This window comes from Astatotilapia calliptera, chromosome 22, assembly GCF_964374335.1.
Source record: "Astatotilapia calliptera chromosome 22, fAstCal68.1, whole genome shotgun sequence".
Classification (NCBI taxonomy): Eukaryota; Metazoa; Chordata; class Actinopteri; order Cichliformes; family Cichlidae; genus Astatotilapia; species Astatotilapia calliptera.
In genome coordinates this window covers 5,256,595-5,280,493 of record NC_137442.1, presented here as the reverse complement: position 1 = coordinate 5,280,493, position 23,899 = coordinate 5,256,595, and the positions used below count along the sequence as shown (strand labels likewise).

General features: G+C 41.9%; 1 protein-coding gene and 1 long non-coding RNA gene across 4 annotated transcripts in view; one reads left to right on the top strand and one right to left on the bottom strand.

Moving 5' to 3' along the window:
* The window catches only part of LOC145423501 (uncharacterized), a 152,313-nt gene extending 139,326 nt beyond the window's left edge, over positions 1-12,987 (bottom strand). Inside the window, exons 1-2 of one of the 2 annotated variants that reach the window (XR_013904558.1) lie at positions 12,390-12,987; positions 5,533-6,700 (exon numbers count right to left, since the gene is read on the bottom strand). This is a non-coding gene — a long non-coding RNA (uncharacterized LOC145423501). The other variant, XR_013904559.1, reaches the window with a different exon arrangement.
* LOC113007065 (uncharacterized) lies at positions 50-17,793 on the top strand. Of its 2 annotated transcripts, XM_080296086.1 has the most exons (14): positions 50-4,495; positions 4,663-4,741; positions 4,964-5,081; positions 5,173-5,417; positions 13,012-13,372; positions 13,493-14,045; positions 14,143-14,321; positions 14,417-14,510; positions 14,915-15,271; positions 15,367-15,484; positions 15,559-15,650; positions 15,752-15,866; positions 16,236-16,337; positions 16,530-17,793. In XM_080296086.1, the coding sequence occupies exons 6-14, from the start codon at positions 13,782-13,784 to the stop codon at positions 16,727-16,729; spliced, it is 1,521 nt and encodes a 506-aa protein (XP_080152212.1). In that variant the 5' UTR covers positions 50-4,495; positions 4,663-4,741; positions 4,964-5,081; positions 5,173-5,417; positions 13,012-13,372; positions 13,493-13,781; the 3' UTR covers positions 16,730-17,793. The 2 variants fall into 2 exon arrangements, with proteins under 2 accessions (XP_080152212.1, XP_080152213.1); XM_080296087.1 differs by lacking the exon at positions 16,530-17,793 and having other exon boundaries at positions 50-4,741; positions 16,223-16,340.
* The last annotated feature ends 6,106 nt before the right edge of the window (positions 17,794-23,899 follow it).

The following is a 23,899-nucleotide window of genomic DNA, read 5'->3' as shown; positions in this document are numbered from 1 at the left end:
GAGCTTGTCATTTGGTTGGCTGATATGGATGTCCGCCTGAGTGAGGTTGACCAGCTGACAGTGTTGGGTGTAACACGTTACTGTATTTAAATTACTTTTCCACTGAAAAAGTAGAGTAACTAATTACTGTTCATTTTTAGGTATTTTAAATACAGTTACTTACAATGTACTTGCGTTACATTGTAAAAATAACTAAACTCGCTGAAAATCATTATTTAATTTCAATAATTTATCTTCTAAAGGTAAAAATAAACTCTGCCGCTTTAACATCGCTGTAGTGCAGCTGTACGTCATTTCGCGCCAGTTTGCCGCATAGTCGTATTCTACAGCCGAAGATGTCGGACTCAGCTGAAGCGAGGGCCTGTTTTATGAAATGGAAATATTCCCGTCACTTCACTTTTCTAAAACAAGCAGACAAGAACATTACGGTAATATGTAAGCTGTGTCCTGGGGAGAAAAAATTATCGGCTGCTGTCAATAGCACGAGTAATCTGCTGAAGCACCTGACACGGCAGCACAGACAAAGCCTTCTGAGTGAGCCATCTTCATCATCCATGGATAACACCGCGGCAACTCCTGCTGAGCAGACGAAACTTGATTTCACTTCAGCAACACAGAAAGTGTCTGAAGGTGAGCTTAAGAAAATGATTGCAGGTTACGTTGTGGAAGAGATGTTATCGCTGCGTACTGTAGAGTCTCCATCTTTTAGGTGCATATTAAACAAAATACCTGTGTGTGGCAAAAAAGCAGCACTGCATGATCGAAAAACGTTTTCTACTTACTTAGATAAGTGTTACTTACTTACTTAGATAAGGGTGGCTGTAGCTCAGGTGGCAGGTCAGCCACTAATCAGAAGGTCGGTGGTTCGATCCCAGGCTGCCTCCTGGCTGCATGCCAAATATCCTTGGGCAAGATACTAACCCCATGTTTGCCTACTGGTGGTGGTCAGAGGGCCCGGTGGCGCCTGTGTCCGGCAGCCTCGCCTCTGTCAGTGCGCCCCAGGGCAGCTGTGGCTACAATGTAGCTTGCCATCGCCAGTGTGTGAATGTGTGTGTGAATGGGTGGATGACTGAATGTAGTGTGAAGCGCTTTGGGGTCCTTAGGGACTAGAAAAGCGCTATACAAATGCAGGCCATTTACCATTATGCTGACATGGAAATGGAGCTTAAAGAGACATTCGAGAGTTTGGAATATATTTCCACGACTGCTGACATTTGGACGAACCATAACAAAAGTTTTCTCGGAATGACGGCACACTGGATTGATCCTTCTACTTTTGTACGAGGACATGCTGCGCTAGCATGTAAAAGAGTTCGAGGGAGACACACATATGATGTCATCGGCAATGAAATCGAGCAAGTACATTCGGCTTATGGACTGAACTCTAAAGTGACAGCCACCGTGACAGACAACGGGTCCAATTTTATCAAAGCTTTCAGAATGTTCCAAAAATCAGACTCTGATGAGGAATCGGAAGAAGATGAAGAGGTGACATTTACTGATGTTGAGCAGACCCTTTCCACAGAATCTGAAGGATAGTTTTCTCTCCCTCCACACTTAAGGTGTGCATCACACACACTGAACTTAATTTTTCATGATGTTGAGAAATGGCTTCAAGCAAATGAGGCAAAATTAATCTACAGAAGTGCAACTTCAAAGTGTTCTGCAATGTGGACAAAAGCAAACCGTTCTTCTGTTGCTTCAGAGTTGGTAGATAATTTTTTCAAGAAAAAACTCATAGTACCTGTTTGAACACGATGGAATTCATTTCACGACGCTCTGTCCAGGATCACTGACATTCCCCTTGCTGAATTAAATACTGTCTGCACTCAGTTTGGAATCAAATGCTTCACTGATCGGGAGTATCTGTTCCTAAAGGAGTATTGTATCGTGTTGAAGCCACTCACTGTTGCACTAGACCAGGGGTGCCCAATCCCGGTCCTCGAGAGCTACCGTCCTGAAGCTTTTAGATGCATCCTTGTTCCCACACACATAAATCAAATGAATGGCTTGTTATCAGGCCTTTGCCAAACATGATGGCATGCTGAAGAGGTAATCAAACCATTTGATTCAGCTGTGTTGGAGTAGGGATGCATCTAAAAGCTGCAGGATAGTAGCTCTCGAGGACTGGGATTGGGCAGCCCTGCACTAGACATATTGCAAGGAGAAGAGAACTGCTATTTTGGAATCCTTCCAACTCTGGAGATTCTAATGTCCAGGACGCTGGCACTGCAGGACGAGCTTAAGCTGACAGCATCCCTCCCTGATATCATTGTTAAGGTAATCTATATATAGCCTTACCCTAAAATAAATTTTTGTTTTATTTAGGGCTGGGCCATATTATACCGTTCACGGTAATACCGGTATAATGTTAGGCAACGATAGGAAAATGAAATATCGCGATAGAATATGAGTAAAACGCGCATGCGCAGAGCCTTTGTTTTCATACGCACATGGCCGATTGTTGAGTGAAACAGATGAACCAGAATTGGTTTGTAAAAATGGTGCAACTTCAGTGATGTGGAACTGGTTTGGTGTTTGTCCGTCAGATACACGACAAAGCACATTTTTTTGCAGAACATGCAAGCGGCCGTCGTTATTGTCGTATTTGTCGGACTAAGATGCTCTTAAATCTGGGAGTAATCTGGGTCCTAAACTCCGTATAATTCAGGTCAAACGAACACTGCAGCATCACTGAGAGTTAAAAACTGTCTAAATTCTTTCATCTTTAATAAAACGATCAGCATTGCTGCTTTACCAGGTGTAACTATGAAGTTTAACTTCCAGGCATCCATGAAAACAAAATTTATTACATTTAACGGAGTTAGAAGTTAGCAGGAAGCTAGCGGAAGTTAGCTCGCTAGTTTCGCTAGTTACCTAAGCATGATATTGAATGTTCTGACTGAGAGATTTCTGAAAAAAATCAAACGTACAGCTCTGCTATCACTTCCAACATAAATGAAGACAGGAAACTAAACATCAGTGACGTTTGTAGGGTTACTGAAGTTGGGCTAGCTGGTATATAATGATTATAAAAGTTAACGTGAAGGTTCCTCATGGTTAGAGACAAATGCAATCGCATGGCAGGATGCTGTAAACGGACCAAACGTCAGTCAGGAGAACAACTGAGATAATCCATCCACAATACAAGGTTAGTTATTAATCTACTGCAACAACATGGGAATAGAGCAGCTGCCAGAGAATTCAACATTAATGAATCAATGGTACAGAAGTGGAGGAAGCAAGAAGAATGAGTTTAATAAAGTTTGATTTATCTGACTGCTTTGTTTCGCTCAATGTGCCTTATAGTCCTGTGCACCTTATGGTCCGAAAAATACGTACTGCACACTGCAGTTTAATGTTGCAAAGCACCTTTTTTTTTAACTTCAGTGGATATTATACATGGTTATGTTCAGGATATCTCAGCCCATTTCTACTGGAAATGCCTTTCGGTTAAACTTTCAGCAAGGAATTTGCATTTGCACTGTTAAATTTTTATAAAGCTTTAATGTACATAAAAACCAGCTTCTTGTTTAAGTGAAAATAAATGGAAGGTTGTCTTTTTGCGCTAGTAATGTTGTGGAGTTGTATTTTGTCCAACCCGTTCTCACTCCCGACACGTAAAATAATGACGATTTGTCACGTCCCTTAACTTCTCATGCTGACGCCTAAGGTACCCTTCCACGTTTTTATGCGACGCTGTGGGTTGTCAATTCATTCCAATATGAACCTGCTCTCGGTGATCAGAGAGGCTTCGAGCAGAGGCTCCAGCCATCCATTTACTCCAATAATAACCCCATCACAGCGAAACATGACGTGAAGCACAATCTAACTGGAGAACCGGGGACCCTCTCCGCGAACGGGTTTTTCTCCCTAATTTAATGCTTTCTTTTAATGACATCGTTAACATTTCTCAACAAAAACACGTGAAAGTATCACTGATAATTCAACAATAAAATCGCTTCATGTTGTGGCCATCACACAGTGTTTTCCAAACTGATTCACGATCTGAAAGTGCGCAGATTTAACGTACATAATCCTTTGTTAGGTTTATTATTTTCATTTCACACGTAAAACACATTTATAGATTCATTCACCACTCCTGTTAGTTTTGGATGCGCTCGGCTCCAGCCAATCAGACGCAACCTGTGTAAGCAAAGGCTGATGGGAGAACGGAGAGACCCATTTATAAGAATAAGAAAATGAGGCGGAACTGATTGATTCTAATGCAGGTATGTAAAAAATACATATATTTAAAGTAATACCTTGATGTGTGTTTCAAAGTTAGTTTTTTCATAAAAGCTTCAAACAAACAGAGGTGACTGATCTCGGAAACGGTGTAATGTATTTAAAAATGGCTACAGCTACCGTCAGCATGCTTACTAGGTAACGACTACACGTGGCTACTGCAGCATTAGCCATTTAATCCAACGATGATGGATTAAATTTATTACAAACGTTAAAGGACTTGTGTGCTGCAAAATACCCTCACATGGTGCGTAAAGCAGTTTTTGCGCTAAGAGTTCTGCTAGCTCTTTACAAACTGATGATGCTAACGTTAATTGCTAACGTTAACTGGAGCGCCAAGACTGAAAATCATTTGAATTGCGTTAGTTATGTGTTTATGTCACTGAGTTCTGCAAAAATCTCTTTCCTCTTTAGCTTGAAAATGAGTGATTCAGAGGATCCCGAGCTGGAGGAAGAGCTTCAGGCTGCTGACGAACTCCTTCAAGATATGCAGGTAACATTTTTAGTGGAAACAGTTGTTAAAGAGGGAACACGCTTGTCTAATATTTTGTACGGAGTAAACGTTATATTATTTGAAATTTTTTTAAAATAAATTTTTATATATGTGTATAAGTTTATGTCAAATTAAGTTGGTTAACTTAAGATGTTTGATCATCTTTGCTTTAATCATAGACTGTATTTTAGGTGTTCCCTTTTTTCCTTGTTAATTGCGTAGAATGATGCACAGAGTGAACCTCAGCCAAGACCAGTGCGCTGGAAAAAACGTGACAGACAGGGAGATTTTATTCCTCAAAGACCATCAACCAGTCGAAGTACTAGTTGCATGCCACGTGGTCAGTGTTCACGCAACCATTGATTTTATCTCACAACTTGTTTTCACCAAAGAATTTCAGTAAGTAAATATTCTTCATCCCCCCCCCCAAGTGTCCAGAGAGCAGCATCAATGTCCACGTGAAGAACCTAGTTATGTTGCCAGTGTCAACCCAACAAAAGGTACTTTACCTTCTTGTATATGTTGTGATTTCTGTTTACTTTTATATTTGTTGTTATAGTTGAGTTATGCAGGGCTTTTGTGGAGTCCTAAGAAACATACTGCCTAGAGTGTTTTTCACTTTGTGGAAGAGTTTCTTCCTTTCTTTATTTTTTTTCTGTTAGTGTGTGGAACTGAGGTGTGAAGGATATAAAAAAAACAACAACAGCAATAGAATAATATTAAACACAAAGTGAACCCGTCTTCCTTCATTAAATAGGTTCTTTTAGATGTTAAGGAGGAATTGACTTAACCAGGCTGGCGGAGAATGAAGACAACCGGACACCTGCAGCAGATGGGGAATCAGTGAACTTTTATTGAGACAGAGACAAACTCTCAACGCAGCTCACATCAAGAGATTCCAAAGATTTGCTGTGAGGATGAGTATATATTCTCTAAAACTTACAGGAGGGGGTTGTGAGGACAGTGCTGCATTAGCAGAAAAACAACTCCATAAAAGGAAAGCGGCCTTGGGTGTTCTAGTGTCTTCGCTTGCAGATATCTTGCACCTGCAGAATGAGGCGATCGCTTCTTATCGCTCTCAAGGCCAAAGTCGTGAGCACATATTTTTATTACACAGTTGCACAGTAACTTTAAAGCTGAACAATATTTAAAGCTGAATAGTGTTTGATCAGATTATATTTTCTTCAAATCCCCCTTTTGACCCATCTTAAATGGGTCAACACACAAACATAAGTAACATTCAAAGGAACACAGAGACGTGTCGAAGCCTGGCTCGAAAAACTCCTCGGGTCTTATCATTTGTCTTTATCTGTCATTGCAGATGAGGAGAAAAGAGTCCAGGCACCACCCTGCCCAGGGGTCGGCTGCAAGCAGTCTCGGTTCCCGATGAAAGCAGTAACAGCTGTCCTGCACACACGGATACAACGAGTTAGTGCAACCAGGGTAGAGACACAAAATTAACAGTTCCTGTAACTCAGCAACCAAAAAGCATAAGTAATGATAAAAATGTGGAGAGTACAGAGTATACTATAATAATGAGAGATATAAACGTGAAAATGTAAAAGAATAAATCAACCGTAAAATAAACTCAGAACGGTAACTGCTAAGGACATTCAAAAGTGAATATGGTAAAACTGGAGAGGAAGTGGTGGGCAAGACCCTAGGGGCTACATTTGTCAGATTGGGACTGTCAGAAGGGGGCGAAGCTTTTGAACTTGAAGGTGTCAGAAGTGTCGGGGGCCCTTCACAGATCAGGATTATGCCAATGGGAATGAGACCCAGGGCCAGGAAGCAAACAAAGACGCAACATCTTTGCCTGCCTGTCATTTCAGGGGGAAAGGGCCAAGACATGTTTACTTAGCTTGGATGTCGTCTAATAGAGGATGATGGGGCACAGAAAGGTGGTCCAGTTCCCCCCACCTCGCCAAGGGCGTGTTCTAGGAGTTAAAGAGCAACAACCTGAGAGAGAGAGAGAGAGGGAGAGAGAGAGAGAGAGAGAGAGAGAGAGAGAGAGAGAGAGAGAGAGAGAGAGAGAGAGAGAGAGAGAGAGAGAGAGAGAGAGAGAGCCCCTAATGGCCAGTTAGTGGGCTCTAGGTCAAACTGTCCCCAAATTTGTTATTTGTTATTATTACTTGTTTTCATGTCACTTGTCTGTTTTCTACTGCACCCCTCTCACCAAAGCAAAGCAAACATTAGCAGCACATTGACCGTAGTCAGGCATCCTCATTCCATAGGTGCTATAAAACATTTCCTGTAAATACAGTGTAATAGCATCCCCAACTCCTAACCCATAAACACCGTTTCTTCACACATCCGCCCAGAAATCCTGTAATAGAAAAACATTAAAACTGTAACCCTGTAGGGAAGAAAATGTAAATGGTAACGCTGCGCAGTTACCTCTGTAAGCAACACAAGACACAAAAATGGCATTTACAGGTTCACTCATCCTCGAATATTTTGTCATCCTTCTACTCCTGTAAAAGAAACCCACATAAATTCATCCACCCTTTTATCCTATCTAGGTGGAGGTGGTTAACCTTGAGTCATGGTCAAGTCTTGTCATCTTTTACCAGTCAGTCCGTTTGTTTTTATTCCCAGTCTTTCATCCATTCATCCGTTCTTTGCTGATAGTGAAACCTGTCGTCGCATCTAGTTTCCACACTCAGCAAAATGACGTCATCTCAAAAAGAAACAAGAACTTGAGTTTGGATTACCTCGCTGAATCCTTTTTTAAACAGGGACTCTCGTTTCTAATTGTCCCCACAAGTGTTTCCTCCAGAACCCATTTCAATGCGGAGAAACTCACTTACAACAATTTTCTCGCCGACGTGTAATGCTTGTAATTTCCGATGTGCAGATCTGCTTAAAGAAAAGATTCACAAACAAAAATCAGTAAATATAAAACAAAATAAAATGAAAAATAACAAAAACAAAATGCAGACGCCCGGGTCTTAGGACTTGTCACTGAATATTCTTCCCATCAATAAAAATACCAACCTAAACCTACACAGAGTCAAATCAACACCACCTCAACCTTTTCATATTCATAAACCTATATGTTTTGCGTTCGTGAAACAAAATTGAACCATTAAGTAAGTTGAGCTCTTGAAATGTTTTAATTCTCTTAATTCTGCCAGTTTATTTCAACACTTATTCAATGACTTTTATTCAACTGCTACTTGGTCACTCGACTTTTACCTGTTCAAATTGCCTAGGGTTCAACAAAGTCTAGATCCCCGTTATCATGAAACTTGAACGGTGTACGATGATTTACTTACAGTAATTTAGAATCATCACTCAACCTAGCTCTACTACTGGCACTGCGTGACTTTTCTCACACTGGAAACCAGAATTTAGTACAGAACTTTAATGCCTCAGGCAATCGCGTTCAAGGGCTGCCCCCCCTTCTCTTCTTCTTTGTCCGTGTGTTCCTCCTTTATTAAATCTCCATCACAATGACGTGGCGCTCTGAAATAAAACTCACACTGTTAATTCCTCGTTTTCACTCTGCACCACTGCTCAGAGTGTTTTCTTTTCTTTTTAGTGTAGAGTAAACAATTAAGTCGAGGCCTTAAGCCCCAGATATCTCGCACGGGCATCATTTTCATAACCAAACCGCTCCGGACTCTGCTCCCCAGACCACACAAATGCCCTCTGGGCTTATTATTATAGCAAATTCTGTATTTGACTTTGTTGTGTGCAGCATTGAGCCTTTGTCAGTAAAGCATTCTTCATTGCAGCAGCTAGAGCATTGTGTGTCACTTCTTAGTAAATTAAATCAACATTTTGATTTTAGTGCATGGGTATGTATCAGTTTTTACTCCCTCAACAAGTGCATAAGTGTTCATGTGTGTGTTTCCCTTCATTCTAAGTAGGCGCATGCAGAAGTGTGTGTTCGTGTGTTGGTATATGTTTGTGTTCATCACCTTCCTGTTCTGTAGTTTAGGTAAACCAGCGGCCTGACGCATGGCCTAGGGTCCTCCCCTCCTCTTTGGGTCTGTTTATGTTGTCCTTACTTTGCTCCACGGCCTTCTGCAGCTCTGCTGTTCGGCTCTTCTCAGAGGTCAGCATCCTTCTGCTCACCGTCCCTTTTCCTCCGGGCTTAATGCGCGTCTCGTCACAGCTCTGTCAGCTGACGCAGCCTGGGAATTTCCCCCGTGTAGTGAAACGGGCTTTAGGTTTAGTGCTCTCCGTCTCTGCTGCATGAGATCACTCTTTTGCAGCACTGTTGACATCCTCAAGTTGTTGTTGTGAGTCCAGCTGCTGTGGCCTTCAGGGGTCAAAGGGTCAAAGATGGTCGCGGAGAGGGCAACGATGGTAGAGGGGAGGGTAGGAGTCCAGGTCAGCTTCGGCTCTCAGAAAAAACAAAAACAAAACAAAACAGGCGAACAGGAAAATGATGTTGTGTTGGCTGTGCTGTGTTGGCTGTGTTATCCCGAGAGGGGAGAAACAACGAGATCTCGTCTCCCCCCTTTTTTGTTTTTGTTTTTTTTTTTTTTTTTTTTTTTCCATATAATCAACTCATAACCCCTCAAGTTGACAGGACAACACAGGTACGTGTTAAAATTCTTAAGATCCTGTTTAGAAACCTAAAAAGGAATTTCCTATCATTCAGTAGTCATTTGTCTTAAACAATCAACAAAAACATGTCCCAAGTCGACCCTTTTAACCACTAAATTTGTCGTGTCCTCACTTAATCCTCAGACCAGTGTCTTTGTCTTTTGACGTTACGTTGTTGTCCTGCAACCCAAAGCGTTTAATTGTCAGTAATGTATGAACTATATCATTTAAAAACAGGTGTATGTTAAGTGTCGCTACTTTAACCTTGCATGTACGTGCACATGTATGTAAGCTGTTTCTTCATTGCATGTATGGGTGCGTCTGTATATGGGTTACTTTAACTTTTTCTCAAACGAGGCATTTCTCTAACACGCACATGTGTCTGTTCCTCACCCTTCTCATATCTTTCTCTGGTTGTGTGTGGTTTTATTTGTTTCAGTGATTTACCAGGAACATCTTTTCCTTTTCTCCATGTCTTCCGCCAGAGGTTAACACTGGTGAGATTCAGGGACACAGCACCCAGAGCAGGTCAGCAAGAAAAACCCGCCTCAAACTACATTCTCTCTTTTTTGTTTTACCGGGAGGGGTGAGGACAACTCTGGTGTCCAGCCGTGAATTTTAGCCAAAGCTTGGCCTGTCTTCTGCTGCCGTACTCAGGCTTCCAGGTTAAGAAAAAACACCTGTATGAAGACACTAAACATACATTTAGTATTTGTATAAACATAACTGCCTAAATCATTGAACTCTTGAGGAGGGTGTATTTCAGAATCAGAATCAAAATCAAAAACTTTATTGTCATTGTCATGAGACCGACGACATTAAGAATGGTCCCTGATCATTGCATCATCCCTAGTAATATCAAATATAAAAAAACAATAAAATTCAATCAATAAAATAGATAGAATACTTAAAATACTAAGTATTCCCACCGTCATGCTTCAGACCGTGCATAGATTAACACAAGAGTGGCATGGTGGACATTTTTGTAGTATTCAGATGTGTTATTGCAGTTGGATAACAGCTGTGTTTGAGTCTATTAGTCCTTGCTCTGATTGCCCTGTACCGTCTGCCTTAGGGCAACAGTTCGAACAGGGAGTGGCCAGGATGTGAGGTGTCTTTTATGATGTTTTGGGCCTTTTTAAAACAGTGGGCGTTGTTTGACTCTTTACTAACTTTAAAACCCCACCATAACAATTTCTCACTGACAAACTTCTATGCATCCATTTAAACATGCGAAGCCAGCACAAAATCACACACATACCCCTACAGCAAAGCTTTAACATAACCACAATGCAACTCCTCCCTTAAACGGGAGAAATCACCCTGAATCAACCAACTCTATATAAAACGTCAAACAAAGATAAACCACAAACATTTCTACACTTCTGTGTCTTCCACGCAGCACAATAGGCAGAAAAACACCGATTACTCACAGTCTACAACAAAAGAAAAACCTGCTCTTTTCACAACTCTCACAGCTAAAGTCAAAACTCGCACCCAGTGCCTCTGAAATAATAAAAAATCACCAAATACTCGATTACTCTTTTCACTCGCTCCCTCTCACTCCCTTCTTCCTCATACAGCATACACGCTCGCTCCCGCGGACCCGCTCGGCCCCGCGGGCTCACTCGGCCCCCACCTTTTTCCTCTCACAGAGACAGAGAGAGAGACCCTTTTCCTTTTTTTTTTTTTTTTACTTCGGTCTATCTGCACAGAGTTTACCTCATCTCTTTCCTTCTATGGGCATGCACACTTCCTGTCTCACACACACAGCCCCTCTCTCAGAGAGAGCAGAAAAGAGTTTTTCCTTTTTTCAACACTCAGGAGAAATTCAACAGACAGTTTATACCACTATTTTACACTTTATTTACACACACCGGTAATTTATGTTCTATTTACACACGGGCCCGCATAGACATATGCCAGAAGAGGTTACCCCTAACTTTTTGACTAATTTAAAAGCATCTTTCAGCTGTTTTCCTCAATGACTCTTTCTGCTTTTTTGCTTCTTTAGGCTGGTGTGTGGAGTTGATGACTGTCTCAACACATGTTAATTGTTCTCCCAATGTGCTAAGCATAACACCGGGACCCCAACCATCATCATTAGTTTCTCGATCTAATTCTCCATCCATTTTACTGTCAATGGAGGAGTGTTCTTTTATTGCTTTTAAAGGAGAATTTGGGCCAGCTGGGTTTCTGCCTCTGTTAGGCACTAATCAGCTGGGGCGCTGCTTTAAAGGTGAGTCAGCACTGAAATATCCCTTCAGGTGTTACCAAGCTTCTACCAAACCGGAGTCTGGCGGGTAACCTTGCCTAGAGCTTCCTGATAGGGGTGCTAGTTGGTTGTCACCTTGTTCACACGTCTCATTCACACTTCATACATTACCTGCAGTCACTCATTACCCTCCTTATGTATGTAATAAATGTGTAAAAAAATTCTATGTGTGGTGTATTATTTTAACCAAAAGAGGAACCTAGTTCCTTTAATTGTGTAATCTGTGAACACGGAGAACCAAACTGTCCTGCCCAGTGTTCCACAGCAAGCATTCAGCGTGTATTTATGTGTGTCCAATATCAAACAGAACATCAAAACATTTAAAACACTAAAATCATCGGGGTTTTAAGAAGAGATCCGTTTTCTCCTATTGATCAAAGGGACCCCTCCTTTGGACTCCAACCAGTACTTCTCTTTTTTAAGTTTTAGAGGATCTTTTCTAATAAAGTCCTCTGGGCCTTCCTAACCCTTCTGTAGTTTAGAGAATATTACTAAAAAATATTCTCAAGGCCTTTAACCTTTTAATTTGTTTAGAAAGGCGTTACTAATAAACCCTTTCAAGGTCCCAGACCTGCTGAGGTATTTATCCGACACCGGAGAGCGACCCGTCGGCCGCAACCGTGGTCAGACCTCAGTTCACTCTTATCTTTATTCACTTATTCACTTATTTCTTATTCACTTATCTCTTATTCACTTGTCTGATTCTCAGCAAGCCTTAAGTAAGCCAGACAATTTTGGTTATGAATTACTAGGAGTTTGGACACTAAGTATTTTTATAATGTTCAATATAGCAGAAATAAAAGGTCTGCTTACCTTGTTTTTGTGTGCACACAGCTTTTGTCCAAACTCCGTTCACTCAGACCACGGCTGATGTCCTCCCCCCGTTCCAGTTTGGCCTGGAGCGGATCCTGTTCCGTGACGCCAATTGAAGGATATAAAAAAAACAACAACAGCAATAGAATAATATTAAACACAAAGTGAACCCGTCTTCCTTCATTAAATAGGTTCTTTTAGATGTTAAGGAGGAATTGACTTAACCAGGCTGGCGGAGAATGAAGACAACCGGACACCTGCAGCAGATGGGGAATCAGTGAACTTTTATTGAGACAGAGACAAACTCTCAACGCAGCTCACATCAAGAGATTCCAAAGATTTGCTGTGAGGATGAGTATATATTCTCTAAAACTTACAGGAGGGGGTTGTGAGGACAGTGCTGCATTAGCAGAAAAACAACTCCATAAAAGGAAAGCGGCCTTGGGTGTTCTAGTGTCTTCGCTTGCAGATATCTTGCACCTGCAGAATGAGGCGATCGCTTCTTATCGCTCTCAAGGCCAAAGTCGTGAGCACATATTTTTATTACACAGTTGCACAGTAACTTTAAAGCTGAACAATATTTAAAGCTGAATAGTGTTTGATCAGATTATATTTTCTTCAGGTGCTTCGTCAGGAGCTCCTTCAGTTGTTGGAGGATGGAGAAGAGGACACAGCCATGACTTGTGAGACGTCGTCTGAGTCAGCTGCTACTCACTGGGCGATCAGAAATATGGTGTCCTCGCAAAAGTGGAAAGAGGCCAGGCCTTGTCTTATAGACAATATGTTAGCTACTCTGGATCCACAGTCACACCGTGTGTGTCAGTGTGGCAAACAAGTAGTTGTGAGGTGTCTGGACTGCCTGCCTCTTCCATTCCTTTGTGCTGACTGTGATATTGCAGTTCACACACGCTTTGTCCTGCACAACAGAGAGGCAGTAACAGGAGGGTTTTTGCAGCCTTCATCAGAGTTTCACAAGCCAATAGGTACAGTTTTTAAGTCTTATGCATTTCTTGCTATGTATGAGTGGGTGCTGTTATTGTATATTTATTGTGTATCAGTTAATTTCTAATTCTTTTTATATATATTGTGTGTTTTAATGTTAGTTCGGCTGTTGCCTGTGCAAAGGCCAGACCATGTGTGTGACTGCCCAACAGGTAACGTTGAGGTTTCACCCGGCGCAATTGTGGCTCTTGTAACCATAAATGGTAAGTTGCCCTTTTGTCACACACTACATACACAATAGATGTGTTTGGAGGTTTTATTGCAAATTGTGCATTGCTATCTTGGTTTTAATTACCCTCGGCCCGCAGTATATGTGGGCACCTGTCAAAGGTCATTTGGATTTACCAGACCGATTTGAAAACAACATGAAAAAAATGAATGCTTTGAGCCATGACTGAATTCATCCTTATCCTTTCTAAAGGCCGTTATAACCTTGCACTGCCAGTGGTGAGCTGCACCAGCTGTGGCCTAATGTGGTCCCCCTCAGTTAAGGACATCCTGGGTAGTGGATATTGGCCTGGCACCTTAAATTTCTGCACCCTGTTTTCAATGGATGCCTTTCAGTCTTTCTATGACATTAAGAAGGCTGCACCAGGGATGTCACTTAAGGCATTTGTCAAAATGCTGGATGAACGAACAGTCCATTTCAGAAGGGTGAGTTTCTAAATTTGCTAAGTTTAAGGAAATTGTGCAAATCAATGTTTATGATGACTGTCCTTGAATATTCTGTTGTATGTCCTCTATGTAAAAGAATGGTCGAATATCAGCTGATGCCTTCAGTAAAAGTTTCTTCGAATGGAGTGCTGTAAAGTTTGAGGTGGACAGGATGTGCAAGGAGCCATGCTTTAGCTGCCCTGCCTGCACTCCAGACATGCTTGCCGTCTCAGTTGATGGAAACCGCAAGCTTTATCGCTTTCAGTCTAATGCAAGGTACGTTATGCATTGTGTACATAAGTCAAATATGGATTTGTAGAAAAATGTATTTTAATGTTTCTTTTCAAACAACTGTCACTGTGTCCGTTCAGCACTTCAGAGCAGGGGAACTTTGAAGGTGTCTTCATTGAAAAAGATGAGGAAGTTGCTGAGTTTGTGAAATACATCCAGAGACACACAAATCATGTAAGATACACATATATATATATATATATATATATATATATATATATTAGTGCTGTTAGCGTTAATCTTGTTAAAATGACGTTAATGCCGTAACCATATACAAATACGTGTGTGTGTGTGTGTGGACATATATGGATGGGTCGATATTTTTTTATTTTTCTCTTGGTGTTGTCGTAATACTATTTACTTTACTTTATCTTAATGTGTACTTAATTTTGTCACCATGTGTATTTAAAAAAAACATGATTTTTATTTTGTGTTATCAGTGCTGTCCTGGGGAGATATGAGGTCTTGTGTGACTCGAGGCTAATTCAGCTAATTGTTATGCATTTGTTTTAAAAAGTTTGTCCCTGATAGGGCTTAATCATGTCATGTCTTTTATGTTAAAATCTTTGAGTGTATAGGTCCCGGGGAAAGGGTTGTGCGGATCTTCATCTTGGACTGCAGCAAAGGAGTCGTCCAAAAAGTCCACTGGGAAGTTGGATGAAGAGGGCATGGAAATAGCTGGTTGTCGCCACGGAGTCCTCTTAGCTGCATTGAACATGTTTCGAGGGGAGATCTTTGCTTACCCCCTTTTTCTCCAGAGGAAGTTGGCAGCTAGCGTCCCAGGACATATTACGTTCCTTTGCTCCGATGTGGCCTGTAAATATTTCCCCTATTTAACCAAGGTGGCTCAGCAGTGCCCTGAGCTGAGGAACCTTTTGTCAATGCGTCCTTTTCTCTCCGTCATGCATGCAAAGGCTCACACTTGGAAATGCGAGGTATACTGCAGCTTGTAGTTTTGGATTAGTTTGAGACATTTTGTTATAAGGTTGAATGAATTCAGCAGTCATGTATTGTGACCTCCTTTCTATAGATCAAATGGGGAGGTGCGTTTCAGGATGGGGCCGGTTCAACAGTTGGAGAAGAGGTGGAACAAGTAAACAGTTTCCTGTCTAGGGCGGCCATCACAACGAAGTACATGTCTAAAGCAGGTATGTGTCCGTATCTGAGATTCCACTCAGTCTCCTGCTCATTAATTCTAATTTGTATACTAACTGAAATGCAGGGCGAACAAACATGCTGACCCTCCTGGCTTTGGGGTGGAACAAAAGGAAAGTGGAACAACTGGGCCGCACTTTGAGCCAGCGATATCTAAAGGTCATTTTTTCAACACCCATTTTAATGTGTGTGGTAATGGGGGGAAAACACCAGTACTCTTTTAATGTCAATATGAATGACATTTATGAATGCATTCTTAGATCATAAGGATCCTTAGAGAACAAGTGGAGAGCCTGAATGCGACCAGAAATGAGCTGGGTGTGGATGACGACACACTGCAGCAATGGGTGGCCGATGTGCAGAAATGGGCTGAAGGTGAGTCTCAATATAATGCACTCATGTATAACAATAGGACCCACCATGGCCTCATTAAAGAACTTAGAGTTAAGATCTTTCTGACAGTGTCAACAAACAATGAAAAATAAGCTTGTAAAAGCAAATTTATGGCAGAGTTGTTGCGTTTCATCAAATTGGATAGAACCTGGGTTGAAATGATGTCGTACTAGTTGGTTTTATAAACCTGAACACCAACATACTTGTTATCTCATGATTATCATGAGATAGCAGCACATGAAGGCTCCAGATGTCTTATAATGAATGTCATCAAGTCAGTGATTACAGAGTCCACTGTAGTTTGGTGACTGTTACTCATCCTGTATTCTGATTAATAGTCCTCTCACTTAGAAAGTGATCAAACTGATGGCAGCCTTGGAGCGTTGCAGGCACGAATAGAGGAGCTTGTCGTCATCATCAGAGTGCGAACACAAAGTCTTTACAGACAAAATGGTACGTCCCAGTTTCTTTGAAACGGACCGTTTGATGCTCAGTTTGTACAGCTACTTTGTAAACAGAATCAAATCAGATCCAGGTTTGTTTAAGCTGGATGTGATTTGTTCTAGCAAACAAATTGATGAGTGTAGATTAAAATGAAACTATATACATTATGTGAAGGTGTGAATTTTTTATGATTATTTACAGATAGCAACAAGAGGCGACACAGAATTCGCAAGGTCATCTTAGTTGAGAAGAAACGCTTGGCGGCTGCTGTTGACGACTACAACAAGCTCGCTGAACCAACAAAGCAAATCGTATCCAGTGATGCCCTCATGCAGACCGATATTTGGCCCTGGCAGAGCACAAGTGAACGTAAGCTCTTGATTTATAAATATCCTTTTTAAACAAGCTCCCAGTATCTGAGCAGTAGTTGAATGTTTTGTTCTTGAATCATAATATGCTGCTATGTTTTCCCATCTGATGTTGTTAAACTGTAGCTGCTGCTGACCTCCGGACAAAGAGAAAGGTCTTTGAGAAGGTGATGGCTGTGAGGCGCCTGAGAGAGGAGGAGATGATCCTTTGCAGGGAGATGCGGCATCACTGGACAGTGTTGCGAATGCGTTCTGTGGTGTTGGGGACAATCTCCTCAGACTGTAAGCACTTTATTTATTTATTAATTTTTTGATGAATCGATTGAAAATAAGAGCAGATGCTAAAGTCTTACTGGATCTTTTACCTATATCTAGATTGCTAGCTAACACTGCCTTCTCCCTTTTAAAAAAAATGTTTAATGACAGGATCCTAATTCCTTGTGTTTATGAGGTGATGTTTTTTTGTTGTTTGTTTTTTTTACTTTTCTCATATTTATTTGTTTTGTTCTTTTTACAGCCTCCTTTGTTGGCATGTCGGAGGATGCACAGAAGGGACTCTGTAGCCTGGTTTTAAAAAAACAAAGTGAACTGAAAGGACGTGTACAAGAGAATCCTCAGCCACCAACCACTCCTGGAAATGGACTCGGAGGAGGAGGACATTCCAGACGATGCCACTGAGAGTGATTTGAGCACTTCTGATGAAGACTGATTGTGTCATCATTGATGTTATGTTTGGTAAAATAAAAAGTTAATCACATCTCTGTTCAATGTGATTTTTCAACAGACATTTTACATTTTGAGAAGAAAAATGGAATTTCCTTGGTGCAGTTGTTTACCCTGAATCATTATTTCCCATCTAATTTAATGACTAGTGTACATGTTCAGATACGATAACATAATTTAATTTATGGGATGCTTTCTGGGCTGCTCAAATAATCACAAAATTTAAAAGCACCAGGCAGCACACTCACAAGTAAATTTTTTGTTCAGTGTTTTGTCGAAGAAATCAACAAGTACAACTGAGATGTTTGCTGTAGTGGTGTGTTTGTTAAGAAGCATGCCAGCACACTGGTGAACTGACAGTCCCAGAATGCACCCGAGCCATTGACTCGCCCCAGAGCAAATGAAATTGCTTATCTAGAAAGACAACAGTCATCAAAGAAGAAGTAAAAGAGTAGGAAACAAATGGTAAGGGAAGGTACTGTGGGGTAGGAAAGAAAGGCCAGAGCTGTGCAAAATGACCTCCAGCAGGCCACACATGTGCACGTCTGCTCAAACGGTCAGAAATGGACTCCATGAGGGTGGTATGAGGGCCCGACGTCCACAGGTGGGGTTGTGCTTACAGCCCAACACAGTGCCGTATGTTTGGCATTTGCCAGACAACACAAAGATTGGCAACTTTGCCACTGGCGCCCTGTGCTCCTCACAGATGAAAGCAGGTTCACACTGAGCACTTGTGACAGTCTGGAGACGCCGTGGAGAACCTTCTGCTTCCTGCAACATCCTCCAGCATGAGTTTGGCAGTGGGTCAGTTTTGGTGTGGGGTGGCATTTCTTTGGGGAGCTGCACAGCCCTCCATGTGTTCGGCAGAGGTAGCCTGACTGCCATTAGGTACTGAGATGAGATCCTCAGACCCCTTGTGAGACCATATGCTGGTGCGGTTGGCCCCGGGTTCCTCCTAATGCAAGACAATCCTAGACCTCATGTGGCTGGAGTGTGTCAGCAGTTCCTGCAAGACGAAGGCATTGATGCTGTGGACTGGCCCGCCCATTCCCCAGAACTGAATCCAATTGAGGACATCTGGGACATTATGTCTCGCTCCATCCACCAACTGCACCACAAAATGTCCAGGAGTGGGCAGATGCTTTAGTCCTGGAGTCTGGGAGGAGATCCATCAGGAGAGCATCTGCCACTTTATCAGGAGCATGCCCAGGTGTTGTAGGGAGGTCATACAGGCATGTGGAGGCCACACAGACTAGTGAGCCTCATTTTGACATGTTTTGAGGACATTACATAAAACCAGATTAATGATTCTGTATTGCATTGATCAAGGAACCAACCCAATAGGAGCTAAAGGAATCCTCTTGACATTACTTCACTCAGTAAGTTTATACTATGTTTAATGTGCATTTTCTTCATCAGTTTAGAACATAACATGTTAGCGCTCCCTGGTCCTTTTTGGAGACAGATCCTGAGACAGCAGGCAGCTATGGAGAACTCGTGTCAGCTGTGGTAATTAAGGAATACTTTGATTTAATATTGATTTCATGACAACTATCCTCTGGCACATATTCCTGGATATATATAATGACATAAGTAAACTCCCATTTTAGAATCATTGCCTTCTTTGATCTGACTTATTGCCTCAGACTTTGGCCCTGTGTCCCCAAAAGTATAGAAAATCCATGACACTGAGTAAGAGGCCTTTATCATGTTATAAGTGAGAGAGTTTGGTGTAACAGTGGTTGAACATGCCAAATCAATCCACAACATACTGCCATTCCCCAGCTGTAACCTGCATATGCATCAAACCAAAATCCAGTATCATAGCCACAAAAAAGACATAAAGATTAGGTTAAAAGGGTTGTCTCATTTTGCCAGATAATAAGCAAGTCACTTCTATATTTATGAGGATGTAGACAATAATGTTGGCTGATACAGTATGTAAAACTATGAGATATCGAGTGCAGGGAAGATATTATTGATCGATCAGATTCATGAATATGTTAGGTACTTAAGCCACAATTAGAGAGTGAAACAGAGACTGAGACTGGTTGAAATGTATAGTAAATATTTTATTTTGAACTTTTATGCTGAACTACAAGCTGTGAACTGTGCGATCTCTGCGACCTGTGGTGCCTGGTTTACTGTGTGTAAAACTGCGCAGGTTCCCATGTGTCATCCCACACTTTGCCACTGTCAGGAGAAAAACATAACAAACAACAACGACAACCACACACAAAATAGGACAATTTAGGTTGTGACATATGACAATTTTTTAGGATGAAATATCTTCTATATTCATGTCATGCTTTATACACCTTCATTGTAATATAAATTAATCAAATCAAGTCAGAGAGTAATAATATATGTAGTAGATGTCAAGCAGGACCACAGCAGCAGCCACGATCCATTGGAACCTGCTGGATGAGAGAGCACAGAAACTCCAGGGAAGAAGTTTAGTTAGTAACATGCATGAACTGACAACCCACAGCGTCACATAAAAACGTGGAAGGGTACCTTAGGCGTCAGCATGAGAAGTTAAGGGACGTGACAAATCGTCATTATTTTACGCGTCGGGAGTGAGAACGGGTCAGTATACAAAAAGGACTGACAATCTAATGGAGAAACAAAACACTGTTACGTCACCAAGATGGAAGTATAAGGGAGGGTTTGGGAAGCAACAATGAATAAAGCTGAGAGAGAATATAAAGAAGTGAAACAATGCAAAAATGATTAAATTTTAAACTTTATTCTCAATACAAAGATACAGCAACACAGGGTGGTATATCCCCCCCAAAAAACAACCAAAAAAAAAAGCATAACACAAATTCACCTATCTAAAGGGAAGAAAACTACTAAAATGCACTTCCGTGGCTCACACTATCCACTAGTACCTGTCGAGACAAAATTGATATCGCTCCCACTAAACAACTCTAAAAACATCCCAACAGGCTTTCCTTTTCCTTGGCCTCAGTTTCACAAGCTAGAAGACAGCAGGGCATAACAGACAACTAGCAACAACCCGCTAGGGGGGTGCAGAGCCATTGCAAGGGGGGCACGGTATGAAAAGGAAAAAGAAAGAATGCTTGGACACTGCTAGCATAATGGACAGGTTTTTGACGTGGCTCCCACACAAACGCAAAGCAGGAGATGAAACATCGTCAAATATGTTTCCAAACCAACTTCCTTCCAGGCCAAAGACTAGAAAATATGATGAAGCATATCTTCCCTTTGGCTTCACCTGCACAACTGCCAAGGTAGGTCTCTGCGACAGAATTAGTTTTCCCTGCATCTGGAGCACGCACTGGGCTCTCCAAATCACAGACAAACAGTATCCCACATTTTTGATTTTTAGTTCACAAACACTTCTTGTAATGACTCACCACTCCTGACATTTTGGAGATGTTAGCTCTTTATACAGTAAAGTTACAGTGGGATACAAATAACATCAAGCTGATCCTGCCGAATTTTTTCCCCTTTTCCAAATCACGGACAAACAGTATCCCACAGCTGTTTATGGTTTTAAACCCATTTTGAGGCATTTTTGAAGAATGTATTGATAGCAATGTTGAACATTATTACACAGGAAAAAAACAACTACACGTAAAATAATTGCACCTTGACGCCTCTGACTTTCTAAATTTTTGGGACAAATAACTTCGTGTGTCGTGTAAAAACAGAAGATAGTAAGATTAACAGTTTTTTGTCTCTGTCATTGTAGAAATTGATCTCATGTAAACAATAACGTGGCGCACAGCGTGATGTGAAAAAAAGCACATACCTTTGACGTTGTGTGACGAACTCTGTATTCCTCGCAAAAACAGAGTTTTAAAAAAATCTCAGTTTTTGCGTTTACGCAATCCGAAACGGCCAAAGTAGGCTCTGTGGCTGGTCTATAAGTGAATATCTGATGTGGATTAGTATGGAAGGAGAGATCATACTCAGCAGCATCTATGTTGGAGCCCAGACATATTCATCTGCTAACATGGCAGATACTGCAAGGTAGATACTATCAGGGTTGAAAATTATTGATTTTTTCATTTTAATTATTAGATGAAGCTGTTTTATTATTTTATTTATACCCAATGCAATTGTGCTCATAACCGAGTTGGCGCTCCGTGTTTTGATGGTCATAAGCTTCGTCCGGTACTATGAATGGACTGAATTAATGAAGAGTGGACGTAGAGTGCAGAGGGTCCTTTTTGCTGCATGCTTACTGACAGGGGATTTTTCTAAGAATCACCCCGCAGTTCTTCAGCTTGAGACACCTGAGTTAGAAAACACAAACACTGCAGTTGTCTTTCACTCGCGAGCGCAGTCATGGACGCACGACCTGCGTCTCATCACTGTCTGCGTGCTTTATTTATACTTGTCTTGTGTGTGTGTGTGTGTGTGTGTGTGTGTGTGTGTGTGTGTGTGTGTGTGTGTGTGTGTGTTCGTGTGTGTGTACAAATAAAACAGAGTTGTTCTAAGAACTCAGAGCTGAGGTTCCCCTTTTTCTAAATCTGCATGTTCTTAGAAGAAGAGGAATCACAGAAGAGTTCATGACAGAAGTCACGTAGACATTTGCTTATTGATTAATAAAAGAGCACATTTCATGTAGCTGATCATATATACACAATTTTCTTTTGACATTCCCTCCTGTTGATCAGAAAATGAAATGTATCAGTGTTAGTAAGTAAAGTTAGTAAGTGTAAGTAACTACTTTTCTTTCTCATTCTCAGTTATTACATCATTAGTTACACTTCATCTTCATTAAACAAATAGGAAAAGAAGTCTTCATGATCTTCATCGGTTTGTGGTACATCTGCGTATGCTGTGAGTGATAAACTTATCATCTGTGAAATTACAGCTTTTAAACAAGGAATAAGACAAATAAAGAAATGCAAAATAAAACCAGGAAAACTCCATTGATTTCTGATGTTCTGGTGCTTTGTTTATTATTATCATTATAGATCTGTTTCTGTTATTCTTGGTGAGGGATCAGTTCTTAGGTTTTGGGTTCTCATGTGTGTTGCAGTTTCTGTTCAGTGTCTAGTCTGTCTCTCAGTGTCATGTCTGCATCTGGTTTAGTAATTCTTGTTTCCTGTCTTATTGTGAAAGTCTTTGTCTTATGTTAGTGTGTGCAGCTTTGCTCCCCCGTCTCGTTAGCCCTGATCTCCCCCAGCTGTGTCTCCCTTCTGTTGCCCATTCCCTCATTGGACTACCTCACCGACCGACCACAGTATGTGAGGACTCAGGGCTGTGTGTCGGACAGGGTCGTCTGCAGTACGGGGGCCCCACAGGGAACGGTTCTGGCTCCGTTCCTCTTCACCATCTACACTGCAGACTTCTCCCACAATTCCACCCAGTGCTTCCTGCAGAAGTTCTCTAATGACTCTGCAATAGTCGGCCTCATCACTGATGGGGACGACAAGGAGTACAGAGGTCTGACCCAAGACTTTGTGGACTGATGCCAGCTGAACTACCTCCAGATCAACGCCAGTAAAACCAAGGAACTGGTGTCTGTGAAGGTTCTCAGTCATCCAGGTCATCGTAGTCAAAGGAGCTTGCAAAGAAAAGCGTCTGGACTTCTTTAAGTTGCTTGAAGACGTTTCACCTCTCATCCGAGAAGCTTCTTCAGTTCTAAGGTCAAATGGTGGAGAGTCCCAGATATAAACCTAGTGGGAGTGACCCTCCACAGAGGGACAAAAGGACCCCCTGATGATCCTTTAATCGCCTGAGCCAAGGTGGGAAACTGGGCGTGGGTCCCAATCAGCCAGAGTTTCGGGTGTGTTCATTGTGAAACCTGGCCCCACCTTATCATGCGAATTCCTGAGGTCAGATGGCCCAGGATGTGAGTGGGCAGCAGCCCATCTGCATCTTAAGGATAAAGGACACTCTTTCAAGGATGCCAATGTTCACATTTTGGACAGAGAGGACAGATGGTTTGAAAGAGGAGTGAAAGAAGCCATCTATGTCCACTGTGAGCGACCATCTTTGAACAGAGGCGGGGGTTTACGACACCAACTCTCTGCCATCTATAATCCAGTTCTGAGATCCCTTCCCAGACGCCTTAACGCCCACTCACAGGCACAAGCATTCTCCACTGCAACCACTGAACATCCAGGGTATGGACATCGAGGCTGTGGACAGCTACAGGTACCTTGGTGTTCATCTGAACAATAGACTGGACTGGACTCATAACTCAGACGCCCTCTACAGGAAAGGGCAGAGCAGGCTGTACCTGCTGCGGAGACTCAGGTCGTTTGGAGTGGAGGGCCCACTCCTGAAGACCTTCTATGACTCTGTTGTGGCTTCTGCTATCTTTTATGGTGTGGTCTGCTGGGGCGGCAGCATCTCTGCTGGGGACAGGAAGAGACTGAACAGGGTGATCCGAAGGGCCAGCTCTGTTCTAGGATGCCCTCTGGACCCAGTGGAGGTGGTGAGTGACAGGAGAACGGCGGCTAAGCTGTCATCCCTGTTGGACAACATCTCCCA